The sequence below is a fragment of the Sylvia atricapilla genome, chromosome 3 (assembly GCF_009819655.1).
Source record: "Sylvia atricapilla isolate bSylAtr1 chromosome 3, bSylAtr1.pri, whole genome shotgun sequence".
NCBI classification, from domain to species: Eukaryota; Metazoa; Chordata; class Aves; order Passeriformes; family Sylviidae; genus Sylvia; species Sylvia atricapilla.
The window spans coordinates 106,278,356-106,300,432 of NC_089142.1; the positions used below are offsets into that span (position 1 = coordinate 106,278,356).

General features: G+C 42.3%; 1 protein-coding gene across 1 annotated transcript in view; it reads right to left on the reverse strand.

The window, feature by feature from the left end:
* Positions 1-14,963: 14,963 nt before the first annotated feature.
* The window catches only part of SPTLC3 (serine palmitoyltransferase long chain base subunit 3), a 78,161-nt gene continuing 71,047 nt past the window's right edge, over positions 14,964-22,077 (reverse strand). The window contains exons 10-12 of the mRNA XM_066314394.1: positions 19,219-19,354; positions 18,111-18,240; positions 14,964-15,745 (exon numbers count right to left, since the gene is read on the reverse strand). Of these exons, the coding sequence (XP_066170491.1) occupies positions 15,632-15,745; positions 18,111-18,240; positions 19,219-19,354 (380 nt within the window). The 3' untranslated portion in view covers positions 14,964-15,631. The remainder of the gene's footprint in view (positions 15,746-18,110; positions 18,241-19,218; positions 19,355-22,077) is intronic.

Sequence of the window (22,077 nt, forward strand, 5' to 3'; positions counted from 1 at the left end):
TGGGTAAAGACAGGAAATCCAGGAGCCTTCCTGCCTTTGCAAGACAAGAGTCATAGCAGGGCAAATCTGCTTGGAAGGCGGCAAAAGAAAAAAGTCCGTGAAATAAGGGAGAGCTCTCACAATCACCATCTTTCTTCAGGAAGCCAAATCCACTTGCTTGAGAAATGAACACATTGAGGCATTTTGATTAAAATCCCCATTCACTTCCGATTCTTGGACACTGCTTAGCAGAGGGTAGCTTGCCTCTCCCAGAAGGTTGCAACTGGAAGGACAAGGAACAGGCTCTGTGACATTCCCCCTCCTGGCCGAGCCCCTAACATCAATCCAAACACACCGAAACAGGAAGAAAAACGACCAACCAGGCAAAAAGGGATGTGTCACCATCACACAGGATAAGCACTGTGCTCTGGTGCTGAGCTATCTAACCAGAATCAAAATCAGAATCAGAATCAGAATCAGAATCAGAACCAGAATCAGAATCAGAATCAGAATCATTAGGTTGGAAGAGACCTCCAAGATCATCAAGCCCAACTCAACCCTAACCTCAACTAAACCATGGCACCAAGGGCCACATCCAGTCTGGTTTTTTAAAACACACCCAGAGATGGTGAATCCACCACCTCCCCAGGTAGACCATTCCAGTACTTTATTACCCTTTCTGTAAAAAACTTTTTCCTGAAATCCAGCCCATATTTCCCTTGGAGCAGCTTGAGCCAGTCCAGCTCTGCCAGCTTGTGCCTCTGTCCTTGCTTTTGCTGCCACACACAGGAGCTGTGAGAGGTTTGACTGAACTTGGGAGTTCCTTCAGTAAAAATGCTGTCCTTTTATTCAAGTCTGAGCCACTTGTGCTGATGGGGCCAGAAGGAAGGACAGGCTGTAGTTCACAGAAGGCAAGGAAAGGTACAGCAGGGATGTGCAGTGTTAGGACTACAGAGGGAACCCAGCTTCACCAGAAAGCTCCGAAAAGGAATGTTATTCATCAGTGCTGGAAAGACACGAATCTTTTGACATGGATGGGCTTGCAAGGGCTCTAAATTACCAGCCACAAGCCTTTTCCAGAGAGGAAATCACTTCCAGTGATTAATGCAAAGACTGCTGCCCCGCTCTGGGTGGGTGTCTGCTTTACCGTCAATCACACAAACATTCAGATAAAAACAATCTTGGAATGTTCCTAGGGAGAGGAATACTGGCAAGTGTGTAAGTGTGCTCTACCTCTTTCTAGAGCTTAACAATACATTTTAAAAGTACTTGTACCAACAAGCTAGAACCTCCAGAGGAATGGCTGGATTGTCACCAGTGCAGTGTGGCAGCTTCTCCTGTGGTTAATGTGCTTCTGGAGAAGTCCAAGACAGCAAGGAAATCCCTCTGTCACCCATCCCCATCTGTGGGGCTGGCTGATGTTCATTTTTGGCAGTTTACCTGCTCAGTGATGACTCGGTGGGATGTTTTCCAAGAGCACCCCAGTGATTTACAGATTGTGTTGCATTTTCAGACATCACAGAGAACTTGGGAGCCTGTATTAATTAGTAATGCAAATGGAAAATCATTAAGGTAGGGGACCTGCGGAAAAATCAAGAGCAGTCCTGTGATGAGAAGCTATCCTAATCCCCTTTCACAAGGAAAATTACTTTAGTTTGCACAGATAACTTAATCCTGGCAATTCTTACCATTTGAATACTTGACAAATACTTTCTTACCTCAAAGAAAGAACAATATGAACTGCTTAGTCTTGAAGGGTTTATGAGCTTCAAGAATTCAAGAGTGACTCTTTCCAATCAAACATCACCATTTATCCATCAGATCTTTAATGATGTTTTGACTCTGATTTCCAATTTTCTTCCCTTAAAATTGGCAGAACTGCCCTAAAAACCTGGCCTCTTGTCAGGTAATTGGTGTGATAACTGGCGACCTTCAGGATATTCATTACAGATGATAAGGCATTTCAGAAGGAGAAGAAACAAGTTCAAAATGAGACACTTCTGCCTTTTTCCAACTTGTGGGAAAATGGGGAAAAATTGTCCTGAGCAGGCACATTTTCACTGGAGTTTACACAGTGGCTGAGAACAGAGTGGTCTGGCTAATGAGAACAACTGATTATAGAGATTTAACACAAACAGATTTTAGGAGGTCTGAGATTGGATTTAATCTGTCCTTGTGCCTGCACTGACAAAACCCACAGCCTGTGTCTGGGCCAAGGCTGTCACAGTCACTGCTTCCAGGATGTAAACTGTCATCTGCACCCTTTGTTCTCGGATGGATGACCTTGCACTTTGCTGGTTTAAAACACATGTTCAGAGGAGTCCACTTTGCCAAGTGTTGCAGTTTGCCTCGCAGACTTGACCCCTCTTGTTTATTTACCACTGTGGCATAACTGCAACTTTTCCAGCAGCTGATTTATTTGCTTATTTATTTTCTTCCAAATCCTTGATAACAATAAGGCATGGCCTGGGGGCAAGAACAAATCATTGCAGGACCCTTCTGTTATAACCATTTACTCAACATGTGCTGCCTCTTGGGTGGTGGCATGTAAAAATTATTTTGTACCACCACTTTTATGATCAAAACTACACTGACTGGTGTCATTTTTTTCAGCTCTTAGTGATAATGTTGGCTCCTTTGTGCACCTGATTTTCTTGCAGTTGTCAGAAGTGACATCAGGTTCACATTGGCTTGTATTTCCTTGGGGGTCCTGGGAGAAAGGGGTCACCCTCTTCATTCTTCTGAAATAGTGAAGCATTTGCTCAGTTCCAGTTCTCTGGAATTTCCCTAGTACCTTATGAGGTAAGAGGGTTCCCAAGAGATGTTGATATAGAGTAGAGTGTGCTATAAACAAGACAAAAATCTCACCCTTGAGGCTCAGACACAAATGTCCTAACACTTGGCTTCAGCCAGATCAGGATGGAGATGGATAATATTTGTTTCTGTGGATTAGCAATCTGTCCTGGTTTTGACTCTGATGTGCTCAGCTTCCTCGGAGGTACACTGGATTTCTGCAAGTCGAGTCCATGTGAAATCTCCAGGGGCAGATTGCTGAGTGGTGCTGGCCTCAGCAGCAGTGTGATGTGGCTGGATTGCCAAGCCCTGCCTGGTTTCCACCTGTTACAGCACATTTCCTGCATTGCCACTGAACTGTGCCCCAGATTCTGAACAGCAGCACAACTGACCAGCATTGCAGGATTTTATGAGAGCTCCTAAAGCAGGCAATTTTTACCTGGTTTTGAGTTTCATTACCAGCTTCAACCATTTTTAAGGGTACCAGCCTGTTAAAACTGGAGACAATAATCCATCCTTTAGGAGAGCACCACTGCACGGAGACATGACTAGGAGAAAGTGACAGCAGACCTGTTTTTCTAAATTTCTGTCAACCTAATTTTAAAGGCTAACCTTTAAAATTATTTTACCACAGGAAAAAAAAAAAATAAAATTGTCTCTTCTTTTGCACCTGTGTATTTTAGGCTGTGCACACATGGAACCATTTATATGGGACAGTAGAGTGGCACTGAAGTGACAGAGTGCCTCTGAAGGCCTGACAGATAAACAGAGGGCAAAAAAGTGAGTTTGTAGGCAGTGAGGAGCAGCAGTCAGTAGATAGAGCTCTGAAGAATGGCATGAAGCATGCCTTGCAGTACATGCAGCTATGTCCAGTTGACATTTCTCCCATAAACACCAGAGAGAAATTTATGCTACTGAAAATTGAGCCTGTCTTTGACATTAAAATCATCTGAAATAAAATCCTAAATTGTGAAGGCAAAAGGGTATTAAACATTTATATCAAATTAGGACAAATCCAGCTAGAGAAAGCATTTTGGCTAATGATCTGTCTTTAAGAGACTCCCCATAGACTTTCAGAAAACACATAGACTCAGCTGCTTTAGCTCATTCTTGTGGTGGTGGGGGGAAGAAAAGAAAAAATACTTTGCTAGGAGTTAGAGATTCCTCTTGCCTTTTTTTTTGTTTTCTCTTTGTCAGGGTACCTCCTATCTGTTTGCTCAGGATGTTATTTTCCTTTCATCAAGAAGTATGGTTTTCACAGATACACTGTTTACATGGGCACAGGGTCAATCTCTGTGCATTTTCTTCCACCACTGCTCACTAGAGAAAGAAAAGAAAGTTGCACAATCACAGAAGAGCTTTCACCGCTGCTTTTAGGGCTGATCCAATATCAGCAATCCTCTTTCAAGAATAACTCCCACTCTCAACACCACTGATGTAGAACTGGCCTTGACTGTTCATTAAACATCCAGAGGGCCAGATACCCTGCAGGACTGTGCTAGGGCAGAAGGAAGCTGAGCTCAGAGAGAAAGAGCTCCTTTTGATGGGTCAAAAGTTTCTTGCAGTTCCTGTAGACTCTGAAGGTTGGTTGCCCCAGACGAAGCCTCAAATGCACCTACAAGAGACAGATTCCTAAACTGGAGAGGCAGTACCAGCTCCATGTGCTTCATTTTCACACCCATTTCTTTTAAGATTTATTCAGGAGGTCTTTGACTGATGCCTTTCTGTAAATCAGGGGCGCTCCTGTTCAGTGATTTTCCATGGCAACATCAAATTGACCAGAAGGTTTGGTGAACAAGAGCTTGTGAGGCATCCCAGTGCTTTAGAGAGGGATGGAGAGCTCCAGCTGTTAAAGGTTTGCTATAAATAAATTTATACTTTTAAAAGCTCCCTCTAAAAGTTCATTCTAATCCTTATATGGCATTTCAGGACATATCCCATATCGGCTTAAACTTTGTCATTGACGTTCCTCAGAACTGGACTGAGCAGTGATGAAATAATTCAACCAGACCAACTTTGATTCTTGGCATTTCACACAAGAGAGATTTGGGAGCACCAGGTGTGACACACAGCAAGTGCAATCCAGCAGTGGCCAGGCAGGGATAGCAGAGAGAGCCAGCCTCTCCTCCAAAATGACAGCAGTGGTGTCCCAACTGCTCCTTCCCTCAGGTTTGTTATTGGATCAGGAGTAGGAATCACCTGTAACAACTGCCTGGCTCAGCTAATTTTACTCTAATCACACCCCACATCTTCTCCGGCCTAATTGGGTGCAAGCTGTCAGCAAAAATATGCTGGCTCTCTCCCTCAGCATTAATTTTGTCAGCCATACAGATATTATTTCAAAAAGATGGAAACCGGTTAAAAAGAACGTGTCTTTTGTCTCCATTAATAACAAGGGGTGGAATTTAATGTTATCTTGATGCATTTGCTGCTAGAAGAGTTCCTTCTGAAGTACAAAAAGCCACTGAAAATCAATGTGTTTCATTGACATAGGCCAGAGAACTTTAGGAGGCTTTGCCATGTCCACAGTGACATGGGCAAATGCATCAATTTTTGTCCTTAGCCCATGTCTTGGGCTGCAGCAAACAAGCTCTGCAATTTATACCAGACATTGGAGAATATGAATATTTTCTTTACTACTCAGCTCCGGGAAAGGATAATTATTATAAGCAAAACCAGATGAAAATCTGAGAATATTTTATGATCCACTTTCATTAAAAAAAAAAAAAAAAACAAACAACAAAAAACCCAAAATAAAAATCTCTATTAGCCTTAGAACAATGGGGCCAATTTCACACTTAGGGTAACATGACTGACATCAGTAGAGCAGTACAATTCATTTGGCCCATGGGATCTACTTGAAAATATAACATACTTTCGCAAGGATGACAGCCAGATTCTGTGGAGAAAATCTTTCTGTACAGAATAATTTGGCTTTAAAAAGACAGCACAGCTGTACAAGCAGTAATCCAGGGCTGGATCTTCAAGTGCAACTCTGCTCACATCTGTACAATAAAGTTCAGTTATAACCACGTGAGAATTTGGCCAAGTGCCTTTTCCAGACCAAATGGGAGATCAGAGTGTAAGTATTACGAGGCACCAAAATGATACTTGTGTGACATTCAAAGAAACAAAGAGAAAGATGCTGGGAGGTAGAATTCAGGAATGACCAGGTAGCCAAAGATCCAAGTGAAATGCTGATATCCCTTGCTAATCCTTTCTTATCCCGTCTCCTCTCTCTCCCACCAAGTGGTCTCCTGAAGCATGTTAAGCTGCAGGGAGGATCAGAAAAAAAAGCAGAAGGCTCTTTTGCTGTTTCTGTCGTCATTTATTTATTTTTAAACAGAAAATTCTTGTCCCTTGCAGTGATGACGTTTTAATGAACCCATCAATCACTGCAAACTCCAAACTAGAATCCTACATAAAAGAGACTTATTTGTAATTCGTGACCTAAGCCCATACCTAGCGAAATTAGCTCTCAGGGAGACAATGCAGGTCTTTCATTGCTGTCTCCATGGAATCGTAGATGATTAAGCTGGACAGGGCCTTGTGGGACCCCAAATCCAGCCTTGTACACCTAGCATCACTTTATCCCTGCCTTGTTCCCCTCAGTGTGTTATCTAATCCTTTGCTGACTGATTGTGACCCACCCTACAACTTCTCTTCCATGGGCAAATTTCCATTGTGTGTTGCCTAAGCAAGCTCCTGATTGCTCCTCTAGGCCTTCAGTTCCCCTGTGTCAGTGAGCTTTAGGGTGTTTGGAGCTAGGCTATCACTCCTCCCCTCAATTATTTTAACTCTTTCCAAAATTGCCTTTTATTTTTCCTGGTTTCTCATCCCTTTTCTGTGTACATCTCAGCGCTGCAGGTTCTGTTTCATCACACCTCTGCCACCGTGCTGGGCTCCTCAGGGTACGCTCACAGTCAAATCTTTGACTCTATTTTGTTGCTGCAATAGGCAGTAAACTTAATTAATCATGACTCGGTTTTTTGCTTCTCTTTTTATGGCTAACAGACCCATTATAATTTGCTTTCATTCCATTTGCACCATTTTTCTCAGGTTGATTTTTCAGAGCTCTACTTTGTGCTTTCTTACCCCAGCATTGCTTTTCCTTGCCATTGCCCTGTGCCTACAGGATCTGAGCTCACTTCTTATGGCAGACTGAAAGGACTATGTAAGTTGTGAGGTCAAGAAGATTCTCCCTGCCCACTCTTCTTCCCCAGGACTCCCCCCAGCGACATCACTGAGATGCAAATCCTTAAGATGATCATGAAGATAAAACTTGACTTACAGAAGACCCTGACTCCACATGCAAAATTCTGCTCTCTCCACTCTTCAGTGCCTGTTGTTTTGGCTGCTGATGATTTAATCTTGCGTAGATGAGAAACATCCTCAGCATGCTGCATCCATGGCCAATTCCACGGACAAATATTCCTGCTGGCTTCAGAAGTATCAAAGAAAGCAGTTGCTGCTCCCTCGTGGTCATCAGCACCATCCCTGTTTTGGAAGTTACCATCACCCAAACTTTGCAGCAATTTACGATCTTCTACCTCCTGTCTGCCTACTGAGGTGTTTTTATCTACAACTTGGTTAAGTCAAAGCAAGCCAAGGTAATGGAGATTTGATTACTGAAATGGCTTAAGCCAAGGCATGTCTGCAGCCTCGTGGGGATGACTCGACAAGACTCAGACCAGGAGATTGTTACAAACAGCAGTTTCTAAAGCAACTGGGCAATCTCAAACTCAATGATTCCCCTTTGCCCTTCTGTACTTTCTTTTTTACCACTTGGTAAAGTGTTTTCACAGACTACATCTCCTGTCAGTACTGTCTGGCATGACGGTTTCAAAACTTAGGTGGTCTCTTAATTTTTAAGGAACAGATAGAGGCCAGAACACTTATATTGTATACAAAGCTTAGATGTTATCACACAGCTGAACTCCTTCTGTGCTCACCATCCATGGCATCACACAGCAAAACTGCAATTATAAAGTGAATGGCAATTCCAAAACCTTTAGAAAAAAAAATCTCATCTTCATGTATTGGGACCAGCACAGAATGAATACTTTGTTGGCAGTATTCCTTTCTTCTTTTGTGGTCCATTGTCCCTATGTTCACCACCAAAATATTCCTTTACCCATCTACTAAAACCAAGCATGAAAATCAGACAGGGCTCTTGTGCCCTTCCCTCACTATTTCACACTTGACAGCTGGCTTTACTCACTGCAATTTTCAGCCCTGGGAAGGCAAGTATCACAAGTAGCCAAATGGAGCCTGCCCTCCTTTAGAGGAATCTCCTTTAGCTGCTTGCCTCTCAGCAGCTTCCTTCACAGGGCTAGTTCTGAGGAAATATAAATTTTTTTATTAGCTTATCATTTTCCATTGGGACTGGAAGAGTTGCGTGGAAAAAAACCAAACAAATTCAGAGCATCTTTAACTTAAAGCACTGTCCTCTCTCTGTTGGGGTTGTTCTTCACCTGTTTCCACAGTATCACTTGTCCTGAATAGAAGACAATCCTTAATTCCACCAGTTTATCTTACTTTCTTTGCCACACATTCATGGAAAAACAAGGCATCTCTCTGCTTTTTTGGCTCCACATTGTTCCTCCCATGTTCCAAACCACCAAGGAACCTGTCTGCTGCCATGGACACTCGTGTCCATGGAACCGCTGGTGTGGTGGAACCTCCTCTCCCTCTTCGGGAAAATCAGTCTGTCTTTTATTTCCCCCTTCGTTCTCTCTTGTGGAGTCTCAATCCTGGCTGTCTCCACTGTCTTGTCAGTTGGTCTTTGGGGGGTAGTTTCCCTTTCTTTCTTCTTTGCCTCTGAATTGTCTTCCTTCTCCAGTTAAATGAATTTGTTGCTCAGCTTCATCTCTCCCACACTAGCTAATTTCACCCTCTCTCCTGCCCATGGCTAGAGTTGTCCCATGGACATCCCTTTCCATGTTTTTGTTCTCAAGGCCACCTTCTTATTGAGGAGTTGTGTGCTAGTGTTGCTTCTGCTTTCTCCTCAGGGTATTCCTCAGTCACATCTTTGAATTCCTGCATGAATTTCAAGTTACATCCACTTGTCCTCTTAGCACTGGCATAATTTTGTCCGTGAGTGTGGCCAAATTATGTTCCATATTTATGTACCTTCCATCTTGTGCCTGATGTAAAACTGGGAGATTCTGCAGCCATCCATCATCCTGTGAACCTTTCCCTTTTTTGTTCCTTTCGAATTATTCTTCAGAAGAGCCTAACTGAATTAGGTATCAACACTACGTGGATCCTTGCTAGGTGTAGAGGTTTATAATTCATGTTAGAGAGACAGGAGACTATCACAAGCTGTTAGGCAATAAAAATCCCTGCAACATAATCTTGTTGTGGTTGGACATTTTATTGAAATCCTGGATAGTCATTTGCAAAAAAAAAAAAAAAAAAAAAAAAAAAAAAAAAAGCTGACATGCAGGGTTTGGATTTAATCTTCACATTTCCACTCAAACTGTGGCATTGTTTGAACACAACAGCTTTGGGATCCTGGCAAAAGAGTAAAACTGTCCGAGCTGTTCCACTCTGGTTTGAATTATCTGCCTTTTTATTTATTTATTTCTAGCTTTAAAGTGTGTGTACTTTAAAAATCAATGAACATTATATTAACAACCAGACATTAATTACATTTTAACAAACTAGAGAAGCTTGGCTACAAATCTTCTAAAAGATAGATTCACATTTAAAAAGCCTTCGAATCCAACTGGCATCATTGTCGTATGACACTGACAAAGCCTGCACAGAATGGAAATGTTAAAGGAATCTGTTTACCAGAACTTTTTTTCTATGATTTATAATTAGTCTTCATCATTGTACTGTTTCATACACTAGATCTGGTAAACAGAGTACTCGTGACTTTTGCAGGATTAATGGAGACGTGGAAATTAAAACGTGGAAATTAAAAGATCACTCAGATAATAGCAACACTTCACTCTTGTAGCTCTTCTCATCAATTCAACTTATTGTTTTACAAACTAATTAGGATTGCTATCAGAATTCTACAGAAGAATAGAAATGAGGCAAGGAACATTAATGTGTCTCATCTGCAATTGCTTAGCAGAACAGAGGCAGATCAGAACTGGATCTGCTGTATCCACTTCAGAGCTCTAATGCCTAGGTTACAGTGGTTCACTGAGCAGTTTTAAAAATACTGGAGTGTGCAGTGGGAGTCAGAGAGTTCATATCAGGATGTCCAGCACATCAGGAAATGCCAAAAGTGTAAATAGATGGTCCTGGAACTATAAAAAATATCATGCCTCTTCTGGCCACTCTGTCTGAGAGTAGCTATGTCCTTGGTGTGAGGGTTGCTGGAAAAGCAGCTCCCACATGAAAGTAGGAACCCCAGCAATGCATGGAACAGTTTCTGCACAGAGCAGGGAGCCAAGACATCACGAGGTTTGTGTGGTAACAACAAGGCGAGAGCAGGACACAAGGGGACACAATCCTTGTGTCAGAGCAGGCTCCAGGAAACACTCAGGAGAAGCTGTGCTTTTGAAATGTCCCCACTGATTTCATCACTTCCATGAATTCCGGAACGGCTGCTTGAGAGGTGAACAGACAAGGAACCCACTTCAGACGAGGCTATCTCGGCACACCAAAGCCAGCCTGTGCCAAGGGACATTCCCTCACTGCTGTGTCACAGACCATGAGGGGTCGTGTCACAACCCCACAGGCTCAGCAGGCTGTGCTCTGAACTGGGGAGACAGATACACCAAAGATCAGGGCAACAAGCTTGAGGGCACATCATGGCAGGAGAGAGCAGTTCTGTGCTTCTGGTCCACAGGACAGCAGAGTCAGGTCACGTCCACAGCAAATGCACTCTGTCAGACTGTTTCAGTGGAAGTAACAGCAAAGCTCCATTGCTCCATCCCACACATCAGCATTTCCCTGTTACACGAGTACTTGACTTGTGACAACTGATCTTCTAGACTTCCTACAGAGTCCTGCTTCCTGGCTAAATCTTCTGGTTCAGAAGCTCATCTACTGGAGTGACCTACAGCCCAAGTCCCACATCTGCAAAGATGAGGACAGACTGTCATGCCCGTCCTGGAGCCACATCAGATATGCCTGGCAGAGTAGCACGGGCAGCTGTCACCTCAGCACAGGCAGTCCCAGCAGGACAATAAGGGACATCCCAACCATCAGTGATTCCTTCTTGCCACTAAAAAAATCTCCAAGTAATTTCTGGCATCAGCACAGTTTGCTACAGCTGGTGGCTCAAGCAACCCTGGCCAGCTCTGCAGCACAAGCTGTGGAATTCGGGTATATTGATAACAATGAACAGTTTGGGGCCTTAGCACAGCATCTGGCAGAAGTGACTCTCCAAAAAGGTTCTGTGAATAGAGTACCAAGTATCAGGGTCACCTGCTATGGCACCCCTATCCACCCTTCCTTCTTTTCATAAACAAACTGGAGCAATGCAGGTGGTGGGACGTCTCTGTTTGCTTCCTTCAAAGTCACTATTTTGATACTAAAAGAGCATGTTTTCCACTCTTCCACCTAGCTGGTCAAAAAGATTTAACAGCTCCTGTAATGCTTGCACAAAAGGTCTCTGTACACAACTGGATCTAGTCCAAGTCTCCAGGTCCACCACATCTCTCCAGACCCTGTGCCACTACACTTAGGCTTTTCATTTGGTTAGCATGTGACAGAAATAGATTTATCTTTGCTTCCTTATGCCACTTGTCAGTGACATGCTGCATATGTGGAAAAACACTCCTCTCTTCAGTAAGTGCTGAGCAACCAGCCTGACTCAGAGCCTGGACTCCTGCTCTGATGGTGCTGAACTGTTGTTTTGTGTCATCAGGTGGATGGTGGGTTTGGGACCATCTTGGCAAGCCTGAAGCTCTGCCTCCCAGATGGATAACGTGATAATGTGAGTTCTCATTACCTTGTGACTGATGTGCAGGGAGCACAAACCACCCTGGATGTGTGAGTGAACGAGGGAAACACCTAGATGCTGTTGGTGAAGGCATCTGGAGGCTCCAATGTTCAGCTGCCAATAATGGCATGACATCTGCCATTTCTCAGCTGGTGGTGTGGTTTTCTTTTAAATTTGTTCCTGATCTGTGTTTTAAATTGAAGAACAATTAAACTTCATGCACAAATAAAAAGCAGATCATACATTAGGGAATCTCTATTGGATTTTGAAGCAGGCTAGAAAGTACATAAACACCTTTAGTAGAGACTGCTTTTCTTACAACACTGCTTTATTCCCTGTCTCAGCAGGACAGGGGAATATGCAACACACCTTCAACCAAACACATTTTGTTAAAAAAGACAGAAAATAAACCCAGCTGAAATCCTACCTTAATGAGATGCACTCCATATCTTGGTCCCCTGTGAAGAGCAGCAGCTGTGAAACAGTCCAGAGACACCAGTGTTCAAACCCCTCTGAAACAATTGCAGGCAGCTCACCTCACACTGACAGGTTCCTCTCAAAATTGTACTAGTTGTTAACCAACAGCATGGACTTGCAAGCAAGAGTTGACCTGATCTACACTTGCATAAATGACAGAACAAGCCCGTTCTTGGTTCCACAGCTTGGGCAGTTCAGATTCGGTTCAGCATAGAAATTTAGCACCATTTGCAGAAAACTTTTTACTTTAAAAGCAAAGATTAAAGTCTGTAAGAGCTGATGAGAACACCAGGAAAAGCAGGCAGTGAGGCAGTGCCCAGAAACCCAACTGTTGCACTCAGGTCCCCTGCAGCTGCCTGTGTGCTTTCCCCAAACAGAAAACAGCAGAAGAGAGAGAACAACAGAAAAAGACAGAAGTGGAGAGGGGACCCACCTTGACAAGTTTGGTAAACTCAGGAGAAAAGACTTTCTAAGAGATGAGGATGGATAAAGATGCAGGAAAGGGCAAACAATTTAGTTTCTCTGTCAAGCAGAAACTCAAGAGTTTTCCCATATCATAAAGGCCAATCAAGATTTTACATAGAACAGGATGCAGCTTGCCCACAAAAAGTTAGAGTAGCTCTACTTACGTTTCCACTGGATTAAAATACGACAACTTGAGCATTTTTTTAATTTATGGAAGGCAGCTCTTCAATACCTTCTAAAGCAACTACAGAGAACTGTGTTTTCCAAGAACATGGGTGCCTGAAGAGGCAGCACATTGTAGGGAATATGTGATCCTGTGCTAGAGGTGCAAATTCCCTAATGGGTACTCCATCAGATTTTTTCAGACATGAGTTAAAACAGAATCTTCAAATGCTGATCAACTCTAAATCTATCAAAATTGAAGTAAACCAGGAAAACCTCCACACTGTTAGAAAAGCAAGTGCCAGAGTATAATAAACCTCCTAGGGAAAATCTAAAAGACTGAAGTTTCCTGGGAATTTTATTATTGCTCGAGTGGAGCAGAGATTTCTCCCTAACTGTTCCCCAAGCCCGGGGGCAGTCAGTCTGTACTTTCTCTAGTGTCTAAGGGATGGAAGAAATCAGAAGAGAGCACATAATAAATCAACTGACAGTCTCTAAAAAATAGCTGTCCTGTCTCCTTAATATGAGTGAGAGTAATGTTCTGAGGGCAGGAAGAATTCAGCTTTAGACTGAAAACATTCCCCTATTGGGGTACAGAAAGTGTTCACTCTGTAGTTTAATCAATCTCAGGCCTCTCTTTGAGAGAAATAGCGTGTTGCCTGCAACAGCACGTGTAGTAATGTTTGCTGAAATATAAACTATGGCTGTATACCCCAAGATGGGAGGTCAGAAGTCAACTGAGGATCTGGCCGCAGATGTTCAGCAATAGAGATCAAAAAGCAATATATCAAATCCAGTACTTTTCCTCGAGGAACAGGTTGCAGAATTTTCTCAACCCATCTCCTTTCACAGTGAGTGCACTCACCCTGCACGTAACACAAAGCTGTGCACCACAAGCTGCCAGGTTACTCCAAGATGAAGTTCATGTTTCCTAACTTCTCCTCGCCCTGTGCTCGAGTATTTAAATATTTATACAGTGAGTTTGCTCTTATCCACAAACACAGCTCCCCTGAACCTCTGCAGTGCTTTTCAAGTCCTTCTACCACAGTGAGGAATCACATGACACACCACTCAGTCCTCCCCCAGCCCCTGATAAACATTTCCTAAAGCAGACATTTGATATTACGGAATGTGTTGTAATCAATTCTTAAAGTTATAGCACCACTGGATTTTTTATTAACTTGCACAACAACAACAACAACAACAACAAAAATCCAACAAAAAATGGGCCCTCATAATCAGTCAGCCTTGTTATATCCTGAAAGCTGCTTTAACAAGCAGGGAGTAATATAGTGTAATTGGTACTCCGCAATTTAATTGTTCTGTTCTTAAATCTAATATTGCAGCTGTGGGTTAAGTTTACACCACAGCTTTCAAGAGAACATGAAAGTGTGGTACATCTGTGCAACAGAAAGCTAAACATCTCTCCTCTGATGTGTTTACAATGACATTTGATAGCGTGGAATTGTTTGGAGTTCATTCTTAAAGCTGCAGAACTGCTTTTCAACACTGGAAAAAATAAAAAGGAAAAAAGGCTCCAATCTCCTTCCAGCAACTCAGCCCACACAACCCTGATGCTTGTGGCTGCTGGCATTGCAGGGAAACTGCTGGCTGGAACAATTCCTTCAGGTAGCTCTGAGCATTTGTCACTCAGGCAGTGGACAAGGAGACAAGGGCATCTTCCTCTTCAGGAGATATAAGAATTATTTGAAAAACAAACAACTCAAAAAACCCCCTGGACAGAACAACACCTGACATGCACAAAACAGACAAGAACATTTCGAGAAATGTTATTTCATGGATGACTGTAGCATTTATAGAAATGGTGGCATTTTCTATTTAACAGGTGGCAAACCTACTTATCGTATCTTGAACTTCACCTTCTGCATAAGTAACAGCTTCAGCATTATGTACTTGTTAGTGAATTTATGAGGCCCATAAGTAGTTCAAGAAACTTAGGAACGGGCCCATAAATGTCATCTGCAGTTTGTGAACTGCAAGTACCTGACTGTTTTGATCAAGCTTTTTATGGGAAAGTTAAAGGTTTATTAAAATTATTTACTACTGCTCCACTAAAAGGGAGCAAGCCTGCTGAAGAACTTAGTGATAAGATATGATAGGTTGTAGGTCAAATGAGTTGGCAGAAAAGCATTTCTGTTTATGTCTAAGCCCAAAATTTTTGTACAATTCAAGGTTTAGAGTGCATTTAGGTGACCGATAAAAGGTCTGTGGAGAGGAGGAATTTTCCCTTTCCTATAACCTGCTGTCAGAAACACATGATCTCATCGGGCTACTTTTCTTGTTCTCAGCATCAGCCTTTTTCTAACACCTTCTGTCCTTGGAGAAATGCATGGTAGTGCAACTTAGTTAAAGAGGTCACTTTCTGATCATTCCTTTGGAGCAGTCCACACCGGTGTCTCGATTTATGCTCTTTAACAGATCAAAGTCAGTCTCACTGATGGAGCTCAGCTATATTACACTGGAATCTATTAACTTTTTTTAAACTTTATTATTTCAGTCACAATTAAGACTATCTGAAGCCTCTTCATAAAAAAGGGCCATATCAAAAGCTGGACGTTAGCAACTGGATCAATGGATGCATTCGTTCTGCATCAAAAATACCTTAAGAAGGACAGATCTCCTGGGGAGGCAAATCTGTATCAATATTTCAGTCTCTTGAACACAGAAATTTGATACAACATGATGCAACACCCGAGCTTCCCCTCCTTTCAATTAACTGAGAAATAAAAATTGTCCTTAGAAGGGAAGAAATGCATTTGTATTGTTTAGTTTTCAGGTTTTCCGCCCTTTCATAGCATCATAGTGTTCTCTTCATGGGTGGAAAACTTAATCTTCAAGTTCAAGCCTAGATTCTTCATACAGTTCAGGATGAGCTGACTTGGAATACCGGGAATATTTCAGATGTAGAAAATCACCCAATTCATCCAGAGCATTCAAAACCTGTAAGACCACATGATATTGGTTAACATATCGTTACCATGATAATTTGGTCAATTCTTTTGGAAAAGAAATTAATTCTAGTAACTTCTACTTTGCTGTAGAACAAGAAGATTACTTTTAAAAAATCAATTAAAGGAAGTTCAAAGGACAAATGGGAAAATTTTGCATTCATTCTACAACCATGAACATCAGTGCAGTTGTAGATGTACAACAGCATCTATGAGAAAGGAATTTACTCCTTCAGAAGGTTATAGTTTATTAGTAAGTACATTAATTGAGCACAGATGAAAAAAATTACTTTTTCCAAAAGCACAGAGAGGCAACAACTAAGATAAAAAGTTAGCTTTGCCCCTGTAAAAGAAACGTGTGAGGCCATACTTCAGTATTCCTCCACAGTTCCCCAAAGACTGGAGCTGCTAATGCATTTTCTTAAGTAGTACTCAGCTCACAGTGCTGAGCAGAGTCAGCATAAATAGTCTGAAGAGTTTAAGATAATTTTAGTGAATGCCATTATTTTATATATCACAGGAACAAATAATTTTTTTTCATTAGTACTGTAATGCAATCTGCTGAGCTGTTTCCCCAGCTGTCAGTGGATTCAAAAAGTAGCCAAGGATCTCTGTACCATAGGGGAGCAGCTCAGTGTTTGGCAGCATCAGATCCCAATTCAAGAGCAGCCAACTTTTTGGCATGAAAGGAGGAAACGGCAATTTTGATTTTGAGGCTGTTTCTATAAAGCCACTAGAACAAGCTCATGAACAAAAAGAAGTAATTTAGAACAAAAAGAAGTAATTTAGTAATGGTGTATGCAGAAAGCTAGCTTCCAGGTCATTAAGGAAGTTATTCTTGGGAGCTTGCCCTTTCATGGATCTTTCCTCTTTAGATCCAGCCTGAGATGCAAACAAATTTTGCCAAAGGGAAACATTTTCATTACCTGTTGTTACCCCTGGGTTTAGGCACAGTCACAAAGTGTTTTCTCCTAAAATCTTTCTTCCTGCAAGTAAACTTAGGGCATTTCCCATTCCCCCATACTCTGTGAGTGCCACTGTGGCAAAAGCCCCTTCAGTGATGACTGGGGAGTGTCTGACCTTCCCTGGAAGCAGCAAGGTGCAGGCAGCAGGAAGTGAATGCACAGTGATGGCCCAAAAATGTCAAGTGGGCTTGACATTTGGGGGCAAGGGGGAAAGGAAGAAAATCAAAGCAGCAACATCAAGAGATGATCAACCTTGCTGCCTGTTACCAGCTACATCAGCCAAAATCCTCACAGTTCAACAGCAAAAGCTGGTAAGGACCAACACAAGGATGTACCTGTGTCTATGAAATACCACCTTTATGGTACTGTACGTTGTTACTAAATACTGCACCTTCAAAAGCAGCAGGAATTTTGCACTGCACACATGCAAGGCGGGTTTTCCATGTTGTTTTAAAGCTATCTACACTGGTATGGGAGCTGGTCAGCAGGGCAGGGCTCCAGCCTCCACATCCATGTACATCTCAGGGTGCAAAAGGAGAGTCAAGAGCTCTCTGCAGGCCCAAGTGGTTGTCTGCATGAACCAGCAGCACGTTTAACTCAAATGCCTTTCCGTGTTCAAGGATTTCTTGTTTTGACCATCAACACTCATGCAAAGAGAGGAAAAGCAAAGCCTGAAATTTATTGTTAAGCCTCTTTGTTTCATGCCTCTAAGTTGGCTTAGTCTGAGAATGAAAGAACGTATCTCGAGCCAGGCCAAAAACACCTTCGGCAAGAAAAGGAAATGGAAAATTTCAGAGTTTATTTTAAACACATTTCTGTGTTGGAATGGAGGTTTATGATGGAAGTCTCAACATACTCTTAATGGTATTTCTGATATCAGAGAAAGATACAGAATTGAGACTGGCCAGACAGCACCAATTAAACTTGATTAGGTTCAAACAGTTCCAAATACTGTTTGCAATTTCCACCTGTACCCCCAAGGCTGTCCGATATACTTCTGCAATTCAAGAAACACATGGAAATACGGAATGGAAATACGGGTATGGAAAACTTGATTTTCAGTTATTTCCATATAGTTTCAGGTTTCCTACTCTGATAGTTTCAACGTAGCATTTAACTTTTGTCTTGCTGTGCTCTTCATGTAGGTTTTTATTAGTGATGACAGATTTGGTCACTATTAGAAATAGAAGAACATAAGAAGTTAAATGTCCCATAATTTATTTTAGAAAATAAAACGTATAATGCTCAAATGCCTTTTAAGATCAAGTGACAAGGCCAGAAAAACAAATGTAAAAATGAATTATTGAGATTCAAAGTAACAGAGGCACAGCTTCTCCCGGCCTCCCCCTTGGCACCTGAAGTTAATTTGGGCAGGACATCTGCTGTGCTTACCGTGTCTAACATCTCCCGTGTATGTGCAGCTGACACACAAAACCGAGCCCTGGATTCTGTGATAGGAGTAGCTGGAAACCCAACCACGACCACCCCGATGTTTTTTTCTAACATGCGTCTTGCAAAAGCCCTAAGGAGAGAAAAAGCAGAAATACATTATCCCCAATAAACTGAACACAGACAGAAACCACTCACATATAATGCAACAACAGGTAAAATCCTGTTTTTAATTGATTGAATATTCCCACTGATTTCCATAAAAGCCAGAACTTTACCAGCAGAACTGAGATTCTTAGCTGCTTAGCAGCTCATGAAACCAAGTGGGTGTCAACTACTAGAAATGTGATGGCAGAGAGGGCTCTGCAGGGTAGACACAGTTCATTTATGTCAGTGAAAGTCTCTGAGTACAAATCAAACCATGTGGGCATTCACAGCCCCCAAGGATGGAAGAGGTTGGTCTCATGGAAGGTAAGAGTGCTTGGTTCCTGAACATCAATAAGAATAAACCAATCTGTGTGATGGTTTATTTGCTCTCACAATTTCTCTGTCACTTAGGAAGGCTTGTGTGGCATGTACAAGACCTAGAGCCCACAGCCACCCCAAGCTACCTACAAATACTCCCTACAGCTCAACACTTACATTATGCTACCAGTGACTCCTGGTCTGTGAGTCCCAGTTAGTGCAAAAGTTCTACTTGAGAGGAACTGAATGGTAAAACAAGCAAAGACCATTCAAATATCAGATAGGGGAAAAAAAATCATCTATGTAAACCAGTTCATACATCAGAGGCAATGTGTCTCCTTTAATGATTACAAATTCAAAACCACAACATTCAAATTCAAAATGTCATCAAAAGTGTTAATCCTGACTGTGTTAAAAAAGGAAAAGAGAAAAATTTCAAAATGCTGACATCTGGAACAACTCCATATTAAACCTAGGGGCAAATTAAAAAAAAAAAAAAAAAAAAAAAAAAAAGAATTTAAATAACAATGTATGTTTCTCCTGAGAAGCACCTACCACAGAGAACATCATCTTCTGTAGTGTGTACCAAATAACCCACAAACTTGAATAGCGCTTGTTTTGGCAGCAAGGTTTTTTCAGTACTTACCCTATCTTACCAGGCATATAAAGGAGCAAGGGAACAACAGGAGAATCATCGTTGCCATAAATGATGAAGCCCATTTCATGCAGTTTTCGTCTGAAGTACCTTGTGTTTTTCTCCAGCTGATGCACTCTTTGGAGCCCTGAAATGAGCCAGTCAGGACAAGAGTCAGTGCAAAGACTCACAGGCAAGAATCAGGGCTGGGGGAGACAGTTTGGCTGGAACATAAATGTTGCCATTTAATTGAGAAGAAAAACTTGGAATGAGCTGAATGCAACTACACTGATTACTACGGCATTGTAGGATGGATGGCTGATACTCCTGTATTTGTGAGGTGCCTTCCCATGTGCAGAAACAGTCCCTGTGTGTGGACAGACATGTGGACAATTCCCTGGACTTTGCTGTGCTCAATAAAACCTCCCAGATGACACACACCTACAGAGGAGTAGTGCAGACAGGACATGTAAATCAAGAATGCTCTTTCTCAGTGTAACTATTACCTCTGCATTGTCCCTGGCCTCATTTAGTCATGGATCCATAGATGGGACCCCCAGCAAAACTGACAGGAGAGTTGAAAACAATTATTTTTTAATGAAGGAAAAAGACAAAAAACGGCAGAGAAAAATGTGCTTGAAAAGACATTTCAGCCATTCCTTCTGCAGTGCCACAAAGGAGGTGGCTTCTGGCAAGTGCAATTGCTTCCCAACCCATTGCATAAAGAGGCCAGAAACACACTCTGCATTACTGCAGCAGGAGATATAACACATCCTTTTGCCACTCCACCTGCATTATATCAGATCAGTGAGCTGACCTATGTGCTGCTTTTACACCGCTGTGAGGTGCTGACAGAGATGGTGCCACCTCCTCCACACCCACACACCAGCCCAAGTGCACACAGCCAAATCCAGCCAGGTCTGTCATGGGCCTGACCCCACCAGAAACAAAACTGCCAAACCACTGTTAAGCAGATCGAGTCTCTGAACCTGACTGCTGTGCAGCAGCTTGTGTCTGCCCAGCAGAGGTGATGAGAATGTGTGGTAAGGCTGGGGATTCAGCAGGACATAGTTACACTCTTAACTTTCATTTTCCTGCTGTTCATCTGCCCATACTTTCAATATCACTTACATTATGTCACCAGACATGAACACTGAGACCTCCCGTGCAACTAATTTCCTCTTTTCTCTTTGCTTTTCCCTTTGCCTTTGCACAGATGTGATAAGTTTTCACTCTCCATTTGCGTTTTAATTTTATTTTATGTTTCATTCGCCCCATTCTTCATTTACCACTTTGTGCTGTCACCATTCTCTAGATATCTGTTTCCTAATTCCCCACCTTGCTCTGTGTAACCACAGTGGCCCAGTAAGGCATTTGTAGCAGCTCCATGCCACCTTTGGCAGATTTGTCCTCAGACCACATTCTGCCCCCACCATCTGCTCTGGCTTTTCTTCCTTTTCCCTCTTGGCCCAAGTTGGCTCACCACACCTACGTGAACCTCTTTTCCACTAATATTTCTGAACATGTGTAGGTTTGAACAAAATCTACTGCTTCATTTGTTCTGTGTCCTCCTGAGTCAAGGTTCTGTCAGTGTTCTGGCTGGGAAATTTATAGGGAAACTGGGACTTGCTTCACAGTCATCGGCGTTTTGCTTGAACAAATTAAAAGATCTCATAAAACCAGTGCATTTGTAACTTTATGCACAGAAGTGCCCACTCAGACAACCTGTTACTTACAGTCTCAGTCATTCAGTTTAAAGCACTCAGTGGAAGAGATCTGCTGGGTTAGAAAAGGCCACAAATAGTTTAACCATCTCTCTAATGCTGCTAAAGCAAAAACAGCTGTGCCAAAGCAAGGAAAACAAATGAAACACAAAAGCATCCTACTACAAAGCTTTCCAGTCACTAATAAAAACAATAGTCTGTGGTATTTCCAAAAATATTTTTGGTGTAGTAGATCTCAAAGAAACGGGAGGAAGTATTGAGGAGGAGGAGGGAGGGGAGATGATGGTAAGGACAGGGAGTTAGAGAACTACAGAATAATGTGGTTAAAGTCTAAAGAGAGACGTTTTCCCTTGTTACAAAATGTAAAGATGTTATTAGCACCTCCTCAATGTCCAAGTTAGGAGGAGAAGGGCAGGAGAGTAACCTGAACTGGGGGCTCCAAGCCACTGCTGTTTCTTGCTATCTTAGCAGCCCCTGAGCTAGTTTCCAAACTCTCAGTTGGAAAGCATTTGAAACTACTAGATTTTCAATTAGGGAAAGTTTTTCATAAATGCAGATGTTCTTGGCGAGTGCAGTTTAAGACTTGCTGCCTTCTCCTTTCTATTCATGTGTTTACCACAGAGCTGGAAACACAGTGTGAGCCACGCAGGATTCCAGGCTGTGCTGTTCACTATTTATCAAACCATATGCGCAGGGCCCGGAGTCGAACAGTTTTGTCTCTACTTATTTTTGGTGCTGGAAACGTAGACTCCAGCTAAGGAGACTTCAGAGCTGAACCAGGAGGTTCAGGCAACCCCCCCCCTCAAAAGTCAAACACCTCTTCCTTTTCTAATCTTCCTTTCCTGATTCTACATCTTCAACCAGTTTGCGGTGTGAGATCCCCCCTTTCAAGACACTCCCTATGGAGCTCATTTCAAGCCAGCCAGTGCTGATGCAAAAGAGCCACTTGAATGTTTCAGCGACGTCCCAGAATACTAATTTCATTTGCAGAGATGCATTTAAAGAGCCAAATAAAAGATCAGAGCACTCACATATATCTGGAGGGAAAAGAAGCACATTAGGAGACGATTGCTACACACACTGCATTTGTGGGTGGGTGGCTGGGAGGAACCTATTTCTTTACCAAATGTCAACACTTTCCTTTCTC